The sequence below is a fragment of the Miscanthus floridulus genome, chromosome 18, assembly GCF_019320115.1.
Source record: "Miscanthus floridulus cultivar M001 chromosome 18, ASM1932011v1, whole genome shotgun sequence".
NCBI classification, from domain to species: Eukaryota; Viridiplantae; Streptophyta; class Magnoliopsida; order Poales; family Poaceae; genus Miscanthus; species Miscanthus floridulus.
In genome coordinates, this window is record NC_089597.1 from 116,178,227 (window position 1) to 116,194,261 (window position 16,035).

At 55.4% G+C, this 16,035-nt stretch overlaps 1 protein-coding gene across 1 annotated transcript; it reads right to left on the reverse strand.

The window, feature by feature from the left end:
• Positions 1–13,853: 13,853 nt before the first annotated feature.
• On the reverse strand, positions 13,854–14,249 carry LOC136524435 (uncharacterized). Its single transcript, XM_066517815.1, has one exon. It carries the CDS (start codon positions 14,247–14,249, stop codon positions 13,854–13,856), a length of 396 nt encoding a protein of 131 aa, XP_066373912.1.
• Between the last annotated feature and the right edge of the window lie 1,786 nt (positions 14,250–16,035).

A 16,035-nucleotide genomic window follows, 5' to 3' on the forward strand; every position in this document is an offset into this window, starting at 1 on the left:
AATCGGTAAAGGCGACTAGAGGCGGGGTAGCAGTCGACAACCAGTATGGAATGACAACCGTGGACCTCAACAATATTGGGTACAAAGATGAACCGTTCGTCCTTGCCAAGGATGTGAATCAGGTGTTCTATGTCAAGGACATGGCTACAAAACGAAGAGAGGGAAAAACAACAACGACCCAATCAATGAGCCAAAGTGCCACATAGTTCTTTCAGGGAGAAGAAACATCATCGGAATTGAAGACAGGTTAGACATATCAGAAGATTATGAAAAGGATGACCGGATTCCACCCTTCATAGTGACTAAAGACCCAAGCATCCAGCTAAATGATGAGGACACTCCATGGTTACGACGCGATCATAACCAAGGGATATATGTTAAGAAAAAGTTCACTACTGTGCCCGCTTGATATATATAGTGATGTATTAGACCTATTATGTAATAATTGTGACTTCAGATTTTATTATCGTGTTTTCATATTTTCTACGGTTCAAATGAATTTTCTGCTAGACGGTGGATTTCCCGTGGAGAATGTGTGATGAAAAACCAAATGATGAACGCTAATAAAATGTGAAAACTAATTTCCTATCGAAAAACAATAGTTTTAATGATTTTAATTAAGTAGTATATTTTTGCATGGTATAAATTGTAATTATTATTTACACTATGTCAAATATTTATACAGTAAAACAAAAGAGTTTAGTTTACACATTTTTGTTGCGTATAATAATGCAAAACCAAGTCAAAGAATTTTTTTATAACTTTTTTGGATAATATTTTATTTATTAGGCAATTAATAACTCTCTGCATATTTATATAAAAAAATATATAAAAAAGGAAAAAACTTACTTTACTCCCGGGTGGATCAACCACCCAGGACTAAAGGTGGTGCTTTAGTCCCGGGTGTATACACTAGCCGGGACAGATCCCCCTTTACTCCCGGGTGGATCAACCACCCGGGACTAAAGGTAGAGCTGCAGTTTTCGTAGCCCGCCCAAATGCCCTTTACTCCCGGGTCGTGGGTACACCCAGGACTAAAGCTCAGACCTTTAGTCCCGGTTGTAATAATAGCCCGGGACTAAAGATTCTTTAGTCCCGGTTGGTAGCTCCAACCGGGACTAAAGGTATCCCTTTATAACCCACACCCTAGTTCTCTTCCTCTCTGTCTCCGCCACGCCGTCGCCTCATCTTCTCCACCAGATCGATCCAGCAGTGCCGCCACTCCCAGGCGACCACCCTACCCTCGCCTCGTCAGCGCGCCTCTTCTCCGGCCGGCCAGCGCGCTTCTTCTCTGGCTAGCCAGTGCACCTCGCTCGTCCTCACTGGAGCGTGTGCCGTCCTCGTCCCTGGCCCCAACCTCGCTCGTGCTCACCGGAGCGCGCCGAGCCTTCACTGCGCTGCCTCACCGGAGCTCGCCCAAGCCTTCTCCGCGTGCGCTGCCTCACCAGAGGGCGGCCGAGTCTTCCCTGCACAGCCTCACCGGAGCTCGCCCGAGCCTTCTCCGAGCGTGCTGCCTCACCAGAGCATGGCCTAGCCTTGTAATTAGTTTCGATCTCTTGTATGTGCCTGTCTGTAGCATTGTATGTTTGAGCGTGTTTGAGTTTCTGTAAAACGCGACGTGCGGGACGGTGGAGAACTCGTGCTGCCGATCGACTCCACACGGCTGCGGTGCCCAGTGGTGCGGCTCGTTTCCATCGGCCACGCCAGGCAGGCGTCAGTCGTCGTTCAGCTCTGCCGATCATGGTTTTGCGGTTGCGTTGCTGTCTTGTGCACTTCGTTCGTAGAATCGGAGCCCAAACAGCCGGCCTGATAGTTTTCGTTTCGTTGCTGCGGTCCAGGGTGCAATGCAACGCAATGACAATTGACAATGCGTTGCTAGGTCAAAATATGGTCATTTCTATGGACTCCGCGACTAAATATTTTATTTTAACTTTTTATGAAATGAAAAACTTAGAAAATAGTTAGGAAATTGTAGAAAATCCGTACTAGTTGAACTTGCGGACCGTGATCAGCTCAGTGAGCATGTTCTCTGTCGAGCGGTAACGGACGTTAAGGAGGAGCTTTGATTCTACGAGGGAGAGCGGCAACGGTCGTGGAAGACCATGTTCCCTTCCTCGTAGAATCAGAGCTCTTCCTTGGCCACGTACGGTGCCGTCCGGTGGAGAAATGCTCGCCGAGATGATCACATAAGCAAGGTCAACTAGTACGGATGGTTATTTATTGAAACACATTTTTGAGCTATAATTTGATGGATATTTGATAACTTTAGACCTACAAATGTCATAAATGTTACTATCCTCGGCAACCTAAACGCCCGCGAGCTCGCCGATATCGAGCAGGTCACTTAGAATTATTTTTTCCATGAAATGAAATACTTAGAAATCATGCCTTTTATTTTTTAGAATTAATTTTTCCATGAAATGAAAAACTTAGAAAATAGTTAGAAAATTGTAGAAAATCCGTATTAGTTGAATTTGCAGATCGTGTTCATCTCGGTGAGCATGTTCTCTGCCGAGCGGTAACGGACGTCAAGGAGGAGCTTTGATTCTATGAGGGATAGCGGCAACGGTCGTGGAAGACCGTGTTTCCTTCCTCGTAGAATCGGAGCTCTTCCTTGGCCAAGTACGGTGCCGTCCGGTGGAGAAATGCTCGCCGAGACGATCACGTCAGCAAGGTCAACTAGTACGGATGGTTATTTATTGAAACATGTTTTTGAGCTATAATTTGATGGATATTTGATAACTTTTGATCTACAAATGTCATCTGCAAATGTTACTATCCTCGGCAACCTAAACGCCCGTGAGCTCACCGATATCGAGCAGGTCACTTAGAATTATTTTTTTCATGAAATGAAATACTTAGAAATCATACCTTTTATTTTTTAGAATTAATTTTTCCATGAAATGAAAAACTTAGAAAATAGTTAGAAAATTGTAGGAAATCCGTACTAGTTGAATTTGCGGACCGTGTTCATCTCGGCGAGCATGTTCTCTACCGAGCAGTAATGGACATCAAGGAGGAGCTCTGATTCTATGAGGGAGAGCGGCAACGGTCGTGGAAGACCGTGTTCCCTTCCTCGCAGAATCGGAGCTCTTCCTTGGCCAAGTATGGTGCCGTCCGGTGGAGAAATGCTCGCCGAGATGATCACGTAAGCAAGGTCAACTAGTACAGATGGTTATTTATTGAAACATGTTTTATTTTTTATAGATATATCTAGTGGAGTAAAAGCTAGATGGCTGCCCCGAGAGACAACATGGATGAAGAAATGATGAATATTATCAACACCGGCACTCAATTTGTCGATGGTGACCAGCAGGATGTAGATGACGGGAGTCAATACCTGGCTCTTGAAGAAAACCAAGAAAATATTGTGCAAGAAAATACTGGCGAGGTATATATATATATATATATTTATATATATATTTGAATATTGTATATATATATATATTTGAATATCTATCATCTATTATGTGTACACATGATATTTATTTATTCTTTTTTTATACATAGCCCTCTGGATCGACGACCACAACGGCGAAAAGCAAAAAATATTCGAGGCCCGAAAAAGCCATTGGAGGGGTGCTACATAATATCGAAATTCAACATCGAGACAGGCAAACCACTTGGTCCACATGTAAGGAAATCCGTGCAACACTGTGGGTACCTTGTAAGGGACAGAGTTCCGACAAGTGCCCGTGAATGGAAGCAAAAGATCAACAAGCCTCATGTTAGTTTTGTCTCTGATCTTGATAAGAATTTAATTTGGGATGATATCCTTCAACATTTCACGTTGCAAGCGGATGATTATGATGATATCAACGATGATGAATTGAAGGAGCTAGTTCGAAAGTGGGCTATGAAGAAGATGGCCACACAATTCCTGACTTGGAAGAAATCCCTATACATGAAATACGTCAAGAAGAACCTAACACCCAATTTCACTACTAGGGGCCCGCTCGCGAAGTTGAGGCCCTACTGGAATGATTTTGTACAGTACAAGACATCGAAAGAGGGTGAGGAATGGGTCAGAAGGAACCAAGAGAATGCCCGACAGAAGGTATACCACCATGGCATGGGATCTGGTGGCTATGCGACTGCCATTCCCAAGTGGAAAAATGGAAGCGGACATTCTTGCCAAGGGTATCTGTCGGGTACCATAAAAAGGGGTCCCCTAAGCAAGAACCAAAAAAATCACTTAGACCCTATAAAAATCAAAACCAAAGGACAACTACCGGCTAACCCCCACCTTGGGCGAGGCTCAGCTGGATAGCCTGGCCCACCTTGAACAGTTTTCCGACTCATCCGAGGCCCCAACCGTAAGGCCTCGGACGGAGTACCGATTCTCCACCTCGCTCGAGGCCTCGCACGTAAGGCCTCGGACGGGGTATCGATTCTCTGTCTCGCTCGAGGCCTCGCGCGTAAGGCCTCGGACAGGGAACCGATTCTCCGTCTCGCTCGCGGCCTCGCACGTAAGGCCTTGGATGGGGAACCGATTCTCCATCTCGCTCGAGGCCCCGCACGTAAGGCCTCGGACGAGGTGTCGATTCTCCGCCTCGCTCGAGGTCAGCTCGGCAACAACCCCGTCGCCTCCACCTCGACCGATTTCCCTGACAGAATGTCATGTCCAACTAATGCGACCAACCACTCCCACGACGTTAGCCGGACGATGGCTCGACATAGCAGAGCGACTGACGAAATGGGAGTTGCATCAACACCAAGCCGTCCGGGATGGGACGGGGCAGGGGTTACCGGCCGCTGTGCTCAGTACTATGCCCACGACTGATGCCCGCACTACACTGTGCTACCTAACCCCTGCTCCAAGAACAACATGGCATGGGGAGTCACATCTGGGGTCACTGTAGCCTCGGAATCAGTGTATAGGACCAACTTCTCCCTCCGAGCCTCGGCAATCCACTTTAGGGTCTCGATAGCCTTAGGATTCATGCCCACCGAGCCCCCCACGATGGCTCGGCCTAGACACCAACTGAGCCTCGGCTTTTTACACTATCAACACACAGCGACTGGCATGTCGTCCGCCATGCCCTGCGCCAAGCTATCACTGGAGCTCCCACGTCACACAGGATCGGGCGTGACCGGCGCGTTGCTCCAGTGCATCAAGGACAAAGACTGCTCCGTCGACCATGCCGCCACAGCGACAAGCTACAGGGCTCGGAAACACCACCTCTGCTCATAGGACGCCGCGTAGCAAACACATGTATCACCCCTGTCCCCCCTTCAACTATAAAAGGGGGAGACCGGGGCCGTTTCTAGGGGGACAAGGGCACGGACGGACAGAGGATCGCAGACAAAAGCTAGACTTAGATGCTCAGACGAACACACGCCCTACACTCTATAACATGCACGCTTCCCCGCTGCCTAAGATCAACATCTCAAGCAATCCACACCGCTCCACGCAAAGACCTGGGACTAGCTCCCTCTCTCGCCCAGCTTGTAACCCCCTACTACAAGCACTTTGGTGCAAGGAATACAAGATCGATCTCTCAGACTGGACGTAGGGCACCTATTGCCTGAACTAGTATAAACCTTGTGTCTCTTTGCATCACCATCCAGGATTAGAGGCACGCAGTACATTTTCACTAGTTGGTTGAGGGCCCGCCGGTCCGAAACATCGACAGTTGGCGCGCCAGGTAGGGGATCTACTGCGTGTCAGCTTTGTCGTCTCAACAGGTTCTAGATGGTAGACCCCATATGAACACTGCGTCTCAGCACGGTGATCTGGTTCGGGGGCCTAGAGTTCATGTCTCTAGGATGTGAGTATGATATGGTACTCCTCACACCCAGAGCCCCACCGACCGAGAACAACACCGTGCACCAGTAGCCCAGGCGTAGGCGGCGCCCGAGCCGCCGCTCTTGTCGCACTCGCTAGGCACAGCGCGAGCGGGACCACCCCGACACCGCGCAAGCTCAGGGCGACGCACCGCGCTCTGCCGGTACCCCATGCCCGGCTGTTGGTATGGAGTCCCTGGTTGGGGACCTGTCTAGCTTAAGCCTGGGCAAGGGAAAGGCGTCGGTAGCGTGCAGCAACGCCCCGTCATCAAGCTCTACCCCGCCATATCCTGAGGAGTCGACTCCGGCAGAGCAAAGCCTGGCGATGGCACCACCCCCGTACCCTTTCGGGTTTGGCAATACCACCGCCGCCTATGCTTCCGCCTATGCTTCCACACATGTGGAGCCATCAGGACACCACCAACGCTTCGCCCTCGACCTCGACGCTACAACTTTGACCCATACCCACGCTGACTCCTCGGAGGAGGACGAGGCGTGGGCCGGAGCAGACTTTTCTAGGCTTCGCAACCCCAAGCCCATGCGCCGCTTCTTGGCCGCGAGCGACTACTGCTTTGGCTACTCCGACTCCGACGACGAAGGCACTTATGATCCCACTCGTGAGTGCTTCTACGTCGAGCTTGGGATGCCTAGCGTGGGCGATGAGGGCGGAGGGGCAGGCAGTCGCTGCCCACCCCGCTAGGGGGCAGGTGACCCTACACCTCCACACATCGAGCCTTTGGCAGCGTAGAACGAGAACCCCACTCACGAGGAACTTCGACGCCTTGACCTAGAGCAGCTCCGTGAGCTCTAGGCCAAGGTCGAGCAGGATCAACTCCTTCTACGGTAGCTCCGAGAAACCCTTGAGCAAGAGCAGCGGGGTCATGGTGATGGCGGACCAGCCCGGTGGAGGGCTCGTGACGTCAACCGCCGCATCAACAACGACGAAGGGGATGAGCAACCCCCTATCTTCAACTGTGCTAGCCAGAACATCGCGGCGGCAGCAATGCTACTCCGGACGATGCCCGAGCCCTCTACCATGGAGGGGCGATGAGCTCACGGTGAGCTCTAAGACCTCCTCAAGACCGCCGTAGTACAGCAGGCCGAGAGCTTCGCCTCTAGACGGCGTGGAGACGCCTTAGAACTACCCATGGCATCGCCTCGGCAAGGCAGAGGGGCCTCGGTTTGTCCCGAGCCCACTCGGGCACCAACGGCCAATAGGGCCCCCTCGGTGCACGACCGCCTTGGCAACTGATGCGAGGCACAAGACGACCATGATGTGGTCAGCAGACGACGGCGCCACGACAATGAGGGTCCCGTCCGAGGCTACCACCCGCACCAAGGCGGTCGCTACGACAGTGGGGAGGACCGCAGTCCTTCTCCTGAGCCACCTGGCCCTTGGGTCTTTAGCAAGGCCATCCGCGGCGCTCACTTCCTGGCCCGGTTTCGGCAGCCGACCAACCTCACAAAGTACAGCGGCGAGACCAACCCCGAACTATGGCTCGCCGATTATCGCTTGGCCTATCAGCTAGGCGGCGCGGATGATGACCTGCTCATCATCCGCAACCTCCCCTTGTTCCTGATAGACTCGGTGCGAGCCTGGCTCGAACACCTCCCTCCCTCGCGGATCCACGACTGGCGCGACTTGGTAAATGTCTTCGTCAGGAATTTCCAGGGCACATACGTGCGCCCCGGGAACTCCTGGGACCTCAAGAGTTGTCGCCAGATGCCGGATGAATCTCTTCGAGACTTCATCTGATGCTTCTCCAAGCAGTGCACCAAGTTGCCCAGCGTCGATGACTCAGAAATCGTCCAGGCTTTCCTCTCCGGCACCACCTGCTGAGACCTGGTCTGAGAGTTAGGCCGAAATGTGCCAACCTCGGTGGCCGCACTCCTCGACATTGCCACCAACTTCGCCTCGGGCGAAGAGGCCATCGGGGCCATCTTCCCCGACAACAACACCAAGGGGAAGCGAAGGGATGAGGCCCCCAGGGCCTCGGCTCCCCACCTCGCTAGGAAAAAGAAAAAGGGTCATCAAGGGAAATAGGAGGTCCTCGAGGCTGGTCTAGTCGCGGTCGCAGAACGTAAGAATCCCCGAGGCCCTAGAGGCCCCAGGCTCTTCGACGATATGCTTAAGAAACCCTGCCCTTACCACCAGGGCCCGGTGAAGCACACCCTCGAAGAGTGCACCATGCTCCGGCGTTACTATGCTAGGCTCAGGCCCCCCAATGACGAGGCCAAGAGGAGGGATGCCAGTGATAGGGACAACGACAAGGACAATGGGTTCCTCGAAGTGTTCAACGCCTTCATGATCTTCGGCGGGCCTTCAGCATGCCTCATAGCACGTCAGCGAAAGAGGGAGCGTTGGGAGGTCTTCTCGGTCAAAGTGGCCACTCCCCGGTACCTCGACTGGTCTCGGGAGGCGATCACCTTCGATCAGGATGACCACCTGGATTACGTCTCAAACCCCGGGCAGTACCCACTCGTCGTCGACCCGATCATCGACAACACCCGGCTCTCCAAGGTATTGATGGACGGAGGCAGCGGTCTCAACATCCTCTACGCCAGCACCCTGGAACTCCTGGGGATTGACCAGTCATAGCTCCGAGGCGATGCCACACCCTTCCACGGCATCATGCTGGGGAAACGCACGCCACCCCTCGGGCACATCGACTTGCTCGTATGTTTCGGCACTCCCTCCAACTACCGCAAGGAGGTCCTCACCTTTGAGGTGGTTGGGTTCAAGGGAACCTATCACGCCATCTTGGGGTGACCGTGCTACGCCAAGTTCATGGCGGTCCCCAACTACACCTACCTTAAGCTCAAGATGCCGGGCCCCAACGGCGTCATCACTGTCGAGTCCACCTACGAGCATGCATACGACTGCGACGTCGAATGCATCGAGTACGCCGAGGCTCTCGTGGAGGCCGAGACCCTCCTTCTCAACCTCAACCGACTTGGTAGCGAGGCACTTGACTCCAAGCGTCATGTCAGGACTTTCGAGCCCACAGAGGCCATCAAGCTCATCCCAGTCGACCCCACCTGCTCCGATGACTGGGCGCTGAGGATCAGTGCCACCCTCGAGATCAAATAGGAAGCCATGCTCGTCGACTTTCTCTGCGCGAATGCTGATGTATTTGCGTGGAGTCCCTTAGACATGCTGGGCATACCGAGGGAGGTCATCGAGCATGCCTTGGACATCCAGGTTGGCTCTAGACCGGTGAAACAGCGCCTGCGCCGATTCGACGAGGAAAAGCGCAGGGCCATCGGCGAGGAGGTGCAGAAGCTTTTGGCGGCTGGATTCATCACGGAAGTGTCCCATCCAGAGTGGTTAGCTAATCCTGTGTTAGTTAAAAAGAAAAATGGGAAGTGGAGAATGTGTGTAGACTACACCGGTTTGAATAAAGCATGTCCAAAAGTCCCATTCCCGTTACCTCGAATCGACCAAATCATTGACTCCACTGCGGGATGCGAAACCCTATCTTTCCTTGATGCGTATTCCGGATACCATCAAATGAAGATGAAAGAATCCAACCAGCTCGTGACTTCTTTTATCACCCCATTCGGCATGTACTGTTATGTGACTATGCCATTCGGCCTCAGAAATGCTAGGGCCACATACCAGCGGTGCATGACCCAGGTCTTTGGCGAGCACATCGGGCGAACCATTGAGGCCTACGTGGACAACATCGTGGTCAAGTCCAGGAAGGCCAGTGATCTCGTCGGTGACTTGAAAATAGCCTTCAGATGCCTCAAAGACAAGGGCATCAAGCTCAACCCCGAGAAGTGTGTCTCTAGGGTCCCCCGAGGCATGCTCTTGGGATTCATAGTCTCAGAGCATGGCATCGAGGCCAACCCAGAGAAGGTCTCGGCCGTGACCAACATGGGACCAATCTGAGACCTCAAGGGAGTGCAGAGGGTTATGGGATGCCTCACGGCCCTGAGCCGCTTCATCTCGTGCCTTGGCGAAAAAGGCTTGCCCCTGTACCACCTCTTGAGAAAATCCGAACGCTTTCTTTGGACCCCCGAGGCCGAAGAAGCCCTCGCCAAGCTTAAGGCACTGCTCACCAATCCTCCCATCCTGGTGCCGCCGACCAAGGGCGAGGCCCTCTTGGTCTATGTCGCTGCAACAACCCAAGTGGTCCCTGATGAAGACCAGGGCAGGCGTGGGTCTGCTCTTCATCTCACCCCTCGGAGTGCACATGCGCTACATGATTCGGCTCCACTTCGCCGCCTCCAACAACGCAGCCAAATATGAGGCCCTCGTCAATGGCTTGATGATCGCCATTGAACTTGGAGTACGACGTCTCGATGTATGGGGCGATTCGCAGCTCATCATCGATAAGGTGATGAAGGAGTCGAACTGCCATGACCCCAAAATGGAGGCGTACTGCAAGCTAGTACGTCACCTTGAAGACAAGTTCGACGGTCTCGAACTCAACCACATCGCGTGAAAATTTAACGAGGCCGCGGACAAACTGGCAAAGATGGCGTCGGCATGGGCCCCGGTCCCCCCGAACGTCTTCGCCAGAGACCTCCACAAGCCTTCCATCAACAACGCCTTGGCGACGAAAGAGGGCCCATCGGTCGAGCCCACCGCAGGGCTCGAGGCCCCCTCTATCGTCGAGACCCCTTTGGCTGAGCCTGAGGTCATGGAAGTCAACGTGGAGCCTCCTGTGGCCAACCAAGGCACGGACTGGCGAGTTTCGTTCCTTGATTGCCTCATTCGAGGAGAGCTTCCTGTAGATAGGACCAAAGCCCAATGGCTTGCGCGACGAGCCAAAACTTATGTCCTCAGCAACGGTGAGCTGTACAGGTGAAGGCCATCTGACGTCCTCCAACGATGCATCACCACCGAGGCAGGCCAAGCCCTACTTTGGGACTTGCACGCGGGAGCCTGCGGGCACCATGCAGCACCTCGGACGCTCATCAGAAATGCCTTCCGACAAGGGTTCTACTGGCCAACGGCAGTTGCTGACGCCACCAAGCTCATATGCTCCTACGAGGGATGCCAGTACTACGCGTGACAGACGCATCTCCTAGCCCAAGCCCTCCAAACCATCCCCATTACATGGTCGTTCGCCGTATGGGGGCTCGACATGGTTGGGCCTCTATAGAAAGCCCCCGGGGGCTACACCCATCTGCTGGTAGCGATCGATAAGTTCTCCAAGTGGATCGAGGCTCGTCTGATCAATCGAATCAAGTCCGAGCAAGCGGTGCTATTCTTTACTGATATCATCCATAGGTTCGGCATTCCAAACACCATCATCACTGACAACGGGACACAATCACCGCCCACAAGTTCCTGACGTTCTGCGATGACCACCACATCCGTGTGGCCTGGTCAGCCGTAGGACATCCTAGAACAAACGGGCAAGTAGAGCATGCCAACGGCATGATCCTACAAGGCCTCAAGCCAAGAATATACAATCGATTGAAGAAATTTGGCAAGAAGTGGCTTGTCGAACTCCCGTCGGTCATCTAGAGCCTGAGGAACACTCCAAGCCGAGCCACGGGGTTCACACCGTTCTTCCTGGTCTATGGAGCCGAGGCTATCCTCCCCACTGACTTGGAGTATGGTTCCCCGAGGCTACAGGCCTACAATGAGCAAAGCAACCGCACTGCCCGTGAAGATGCCCTTGACCAATTGGAGGAAGCTTGAGACGTCGCGCTGCTACACTCGGCCAAGTACCAGCAAGCCCTATGGCGCTATCAAGCCCGACGCATTTGAAGTCAAGACCTGAAGGTGGGCGACCTGGTGCTGAGACTGAGGTAGAGCAACAATAGCCGCCACAAGCTGACCCCGCCATGGGAAGGGCCGTACATCGTCGCCCAAGTGCTAAAGCCCAGGACCTACAAGCTAGCCAACGAGAAGGGCGAAATCCTCACCAACGCTTGGAACATAGAACAGCTACGTCGCTTCTACCCTTAAATTTCCAAGCATTGTATACATTGTTTCTCGAAATACAATAAAGAAGCGTTCTTTAGTTGTTCTAATTTTTTGAGAAACCCCCAAGCCCATCGTGGGGCTCAGCGTTATGATAACACCATAAGGGTGACTCAGCTCTGCCTCTGTAGAACCAAGCCTCCCTCGGGGGCTAGAAGGGGGGACCCCCCCAAGTCCCAGGCACCATTTTTTAATTGTTTTTCAAATAAATTTCTACGCCAAACTCTCTATCGTGTTCTAACAAATCGATTGTAAAAAACCTAAGGATCGAAAGTCTGTCTCAGGGCCAAAAGGCCAGCCGAGCCGTGAGATGGCCTATGCCTCCGGGCTACGGCACTCCCTCACCACCTTTTTCCCCGAGGGGCAGCTTAGGTTCCGAGGAAGTTTTTTGCAAGTGATATGTTCAGGAACGAGACAGAGGGCAGAGGCTCGGAAATACCATAAAAAACGATTAGAAAGCATAGACGCATAAGTGCTTTAAAAAAAGAAAGGCCTTGACGGCCACAAACGTCACGGTACGACAATAATCTTAATCTGTTTACATGGCCCCTTTGGCCTAGGTCAAGGCTCAGAGTCTCCTGCATCGGCGGACGGCGTGGGAGCAACCACCTCCTCTTCAAACAGCTTGGCCAGCGCCGTGCCGGGGCCCTCAGCCGCCTCCATCAGCTTCATGGCCTCCTCATCGGTCTCCTCGTCATCCTCCGCCAAGACATAGCCGTCACTAACGACCTCGAGGTCAATGCCGGCGTAGTGCGAGGAGACGACAGCCAGGGCACGCTTGATGCCCGTGTGCAGCGCCCCCCGGAGTCGCTCGCGCACTTGGCCGCTCAACGCGGTCAAGCGGCTCCTAAGGGAGCTGCCCGACTCGACCCCTTCAACCTCCAGGGCCTCGTAGATGGTACAGGCAGTGCTCTACAGCGCGTTGTGCTCCCTGATCTTGGCCTCGAGCATCGCCTGAACTGCGACAGAGGCCTCAGCTGCTCGGGAGATCTCCTTCTCCAACCCTATGCCAAAACAAGCAGGATAGGGTTAAGCGCAAAAGAAAATAAGCCAAACAGGGGCGAAGGCCTATGGGACTCACCCTCGGCTTTCTCTTTCCAGTGCTGGACCTCGACCCGAGAGGCCTTAGCTTTCTCTTTCCAGCGCTGAACCTCGGCCCGAGAGGCCTCGGCTGCCCTGGAAGCCTCCCTCTCTAGCTCTGCATCACGCCAGGGGGTTAGGGGTCGAACACAAGAAAAACAAATAAAACAAGGGGAACAGGACTCACCCTTGGCCTTTCCCTTCTAGACCAAAGCCTCAGTCTGGGAGGCCTCGACCACCTTGAGTGCCTCTGCCAGGGCGCCTTTCATCAGCAGGTGCGCACCCTGCTCCGTCCCTAGCTGCCCGGCGATGGCCTTGGCAGAGGACGTCGCTTCTTCAGCCTAGGACCTGAAGGTGTCCTGCTCACCGGCCACCCGGGTTAGCTCCTCCTCCAGCTCCTTGATCCGCGCGGCCAAAGGGGTGGCCTGCTCTCGAGCTGTGGCCGCTTTGACCTTCATATCAGCACAGCAAAGGCGGAGGTCCTCCACCTCCGCGCTCCGCGCCGATAGAAGCTCGTTGGCATTGGCGAGCAGGTCCTTCTGCTGCCGGAGCTGGTCCTAGACGTCCCTCTCCCATCGGAGGAACAACGACTTCCTGAGGGACCGGGCCTCGAGCTCCTAGATAGGTAGAACAGGGGTCATGCACTACGAGGAAACTCAGAAAAAGACGACACCGCACGAGAAAAGAAGACGCGTACCTAGGCAACGCTAGGCAGATCGTCGGCCATGACAGATAGTGCTGTCTGCAGCGACCGCTCCGCCAGACAGCGGTATTGCTCGAAAGAGCTCCAGCGCCCCCCTTCGGCCGCGTCCTCGAGGGCGAATAGAGGCTCCCCCTCAGGGTCGTCCAGGCTCCGCCACAAGACACACGGGTGATCCCACCCACGGGGCTCGGGTTGTACCCGCACGAGGGCTGAGCTTCCCTCACCCGAGGTCAGAGCTGGCTGCTCCACGGTACTGGCCGCCTCGGCATCTACCACCTCCTTCCCCCGGGAAGTATCGTCAGAGGAGATCGAATGGACCTCCACTTCCCGGGTGCTCTCCTATGACGGCGGCGGGCCTTGGACCGGGGGCAGTACTGAAGCTTGCCCCACCCCCATATCCGCATCCTGGCCCACCGGTTCCACCATGCCCAAACTGGCCTCCACCGCCTCGACCTCGGTAGTTTGGGGAGCCCTGGCGCCCGCCGCTTTGGCCTCCGAAGCCCTGAGGGCCTCGGCCTCCGCCGCCTCGGCCTCAGAAGTCCAGAGGGCCTCGGCCTCGCCCTCGGTGGCCTCGGCGACTGAGGGCGCCTTGGCCCCATCTGACTCGCAGGCCTCGGCCTCACGGGGCGTAGGCTCCTCCTCCTCCTCCGCTTGCTTCGTGGCCGACTCGGTAGCCTCTCCCTGGGCGACCGGCTCCTTTGGGACGGCCCTCGTCGACGTAGCGCCACGTTGCATGGTGGCTTGCGCCTCCACCACCCATTGGGCGGTAGAACTGGTGCTCACCTTGAGCGCCTTACGTGGCGCCAGGGCGGGCACTTCCGCCTAACACTTTTGGCTGAAGGGAAAACACCGACAAGATCAGCATACGACCAAGGAGCGAATGGGAGATGCTGCCTACTCCGCCGAAAAAACACTCACCTCGAACGGGGACACAACCACTTCGGCACTGTGTCCCTCCTCTGCAACGGCGGTGGCGGCGGCGGTGGCACGGCCTCTGTGTCCGCCGGTGCCGGCCGGCCCTCACTAGACTCCGGTGGCCCCTCGACCCTCTACGGGGGTAGATGTGTCACCCCCGCCGCTGCCTGCTCCACCTCCGCCGTCGAGCCCACTAGGCTAACGGCATGCTTCCCTAACGCCCGTGCCTCGGGCGTGTCGGCCTCGGCCTCGGGGTAGGCGATCGCCGGCCCCGAGGCGTCCTCTCCTCCTCCTCCTGGAAACACCGAGCTGCTCGCCGACGCCCCGAGCGCCGTCCCCCCGACGTCAGGGAGATGGTCTAGGGGACCCCGCCCTTCCTTGCTCTCGTCATCATCGTTCGAAGAGTCCGTCGGCAGTGACGGCGATGGAGACGCCTCCACTAGGAGACCGTCGTGCCTCTACTGCCGGCGGCATTTCTCTAGCTCCTCGCGCTCAAGGATCTTCCTCTTGTGCTTTGCCTCCTCAGCGTCCTTTCGCTTCTTCTGTGCCTCGGCGTGTGCCCGGTTCACCGCCCGCCGCTCTACGTCCTTGGGAACAGGCGGCAGGGAGGCTCGCACATCCCTCATCCCCTGCGGGAAAGGCGAACACAAATAAGGGAATAGAAAATGGTGAGGAATGAGGAGGCCTCGGGGGCTACAGCAGCGCGTGACTTACCAGAGAGAGGTACCCTCGCGATGGGCGCATCATGAATGGGGTCAGGCCACCGCTCTTCAGCCGCCCCTCCACCGTCTCTCTCACCCAACATAGAATCTCCTCGTCGGAGAGGGCAACAGTGGACATCCAGACGCCCTTGATCAGTCCGTCCGGTGTCATGTCGAACAGGCGCCACCGCCGAGCCATTAGCGGCAGCACCCTCCGGCGGTGGAAGGCCGCCACGACCATGGCCGCCGTAAGGCCGCGGCTGCGTAGCTTCTCCAGCCCCTCCAAGAGCGGCTGTAGCTTGGGCTGGTCAACCACCGGGACGCCGTACCTCCACTTCTCCGGCTGGCTCTCGACGACCCGCCCAGTGTAGGGGGGAAGTCTGTCGTCGTCATTGCGGAGGTAGAACCACCTGTTGTACCAGCGGCGGTTGGACGACACGAGCTGGGCCAGGATGTAGAGGTGCTGCCAGTCTCGGCACACTTGGAGAGTGCAGCCGCCGGCCCTCATCGCCTTCCTCATGCCCGTCGTGCCCGTCAGCTTAGTGGTATGCCCCGCCCGGAAGAGGTGGACCCACAGCTCCCAGTGGGGGGCAATGCCCAGGTACCCCTTGCAGAGGGCGACGAAGATGGCCGCCTACGCGATGGAGTTGGGGTTGAAGTTGTGAAGCTCCATGCCGTAATAGTGCGGGAGCACCCACATGAACCGGTCCACCGGTAGGACGAAGCCGCGCTCGTGGAAGGCCACGAAGCTCACGATGTACCCATCGCGTGGCCTCGGCTCCGGCTCGCCCCCCGGAGCAATCCACTCCGGCCTGGTGGGGTCGGTAACCGGGCGGAGAAGGCCGTCGTCGACGAGTGACTACAGCCTCTCCACGGACAAGTCAAACGGACCCCAAGGATCCGCC

What these genes read in the sequence shown, in the direction of transcription:
- LOC136524435 (XM_066517815.1), bottom strand. Translation starts at nt 14,249, where the DNA reads ATGCAACGTGGCGCTACGTCGACGAGGGCCGTCCCAAAGGAGCCGGTC.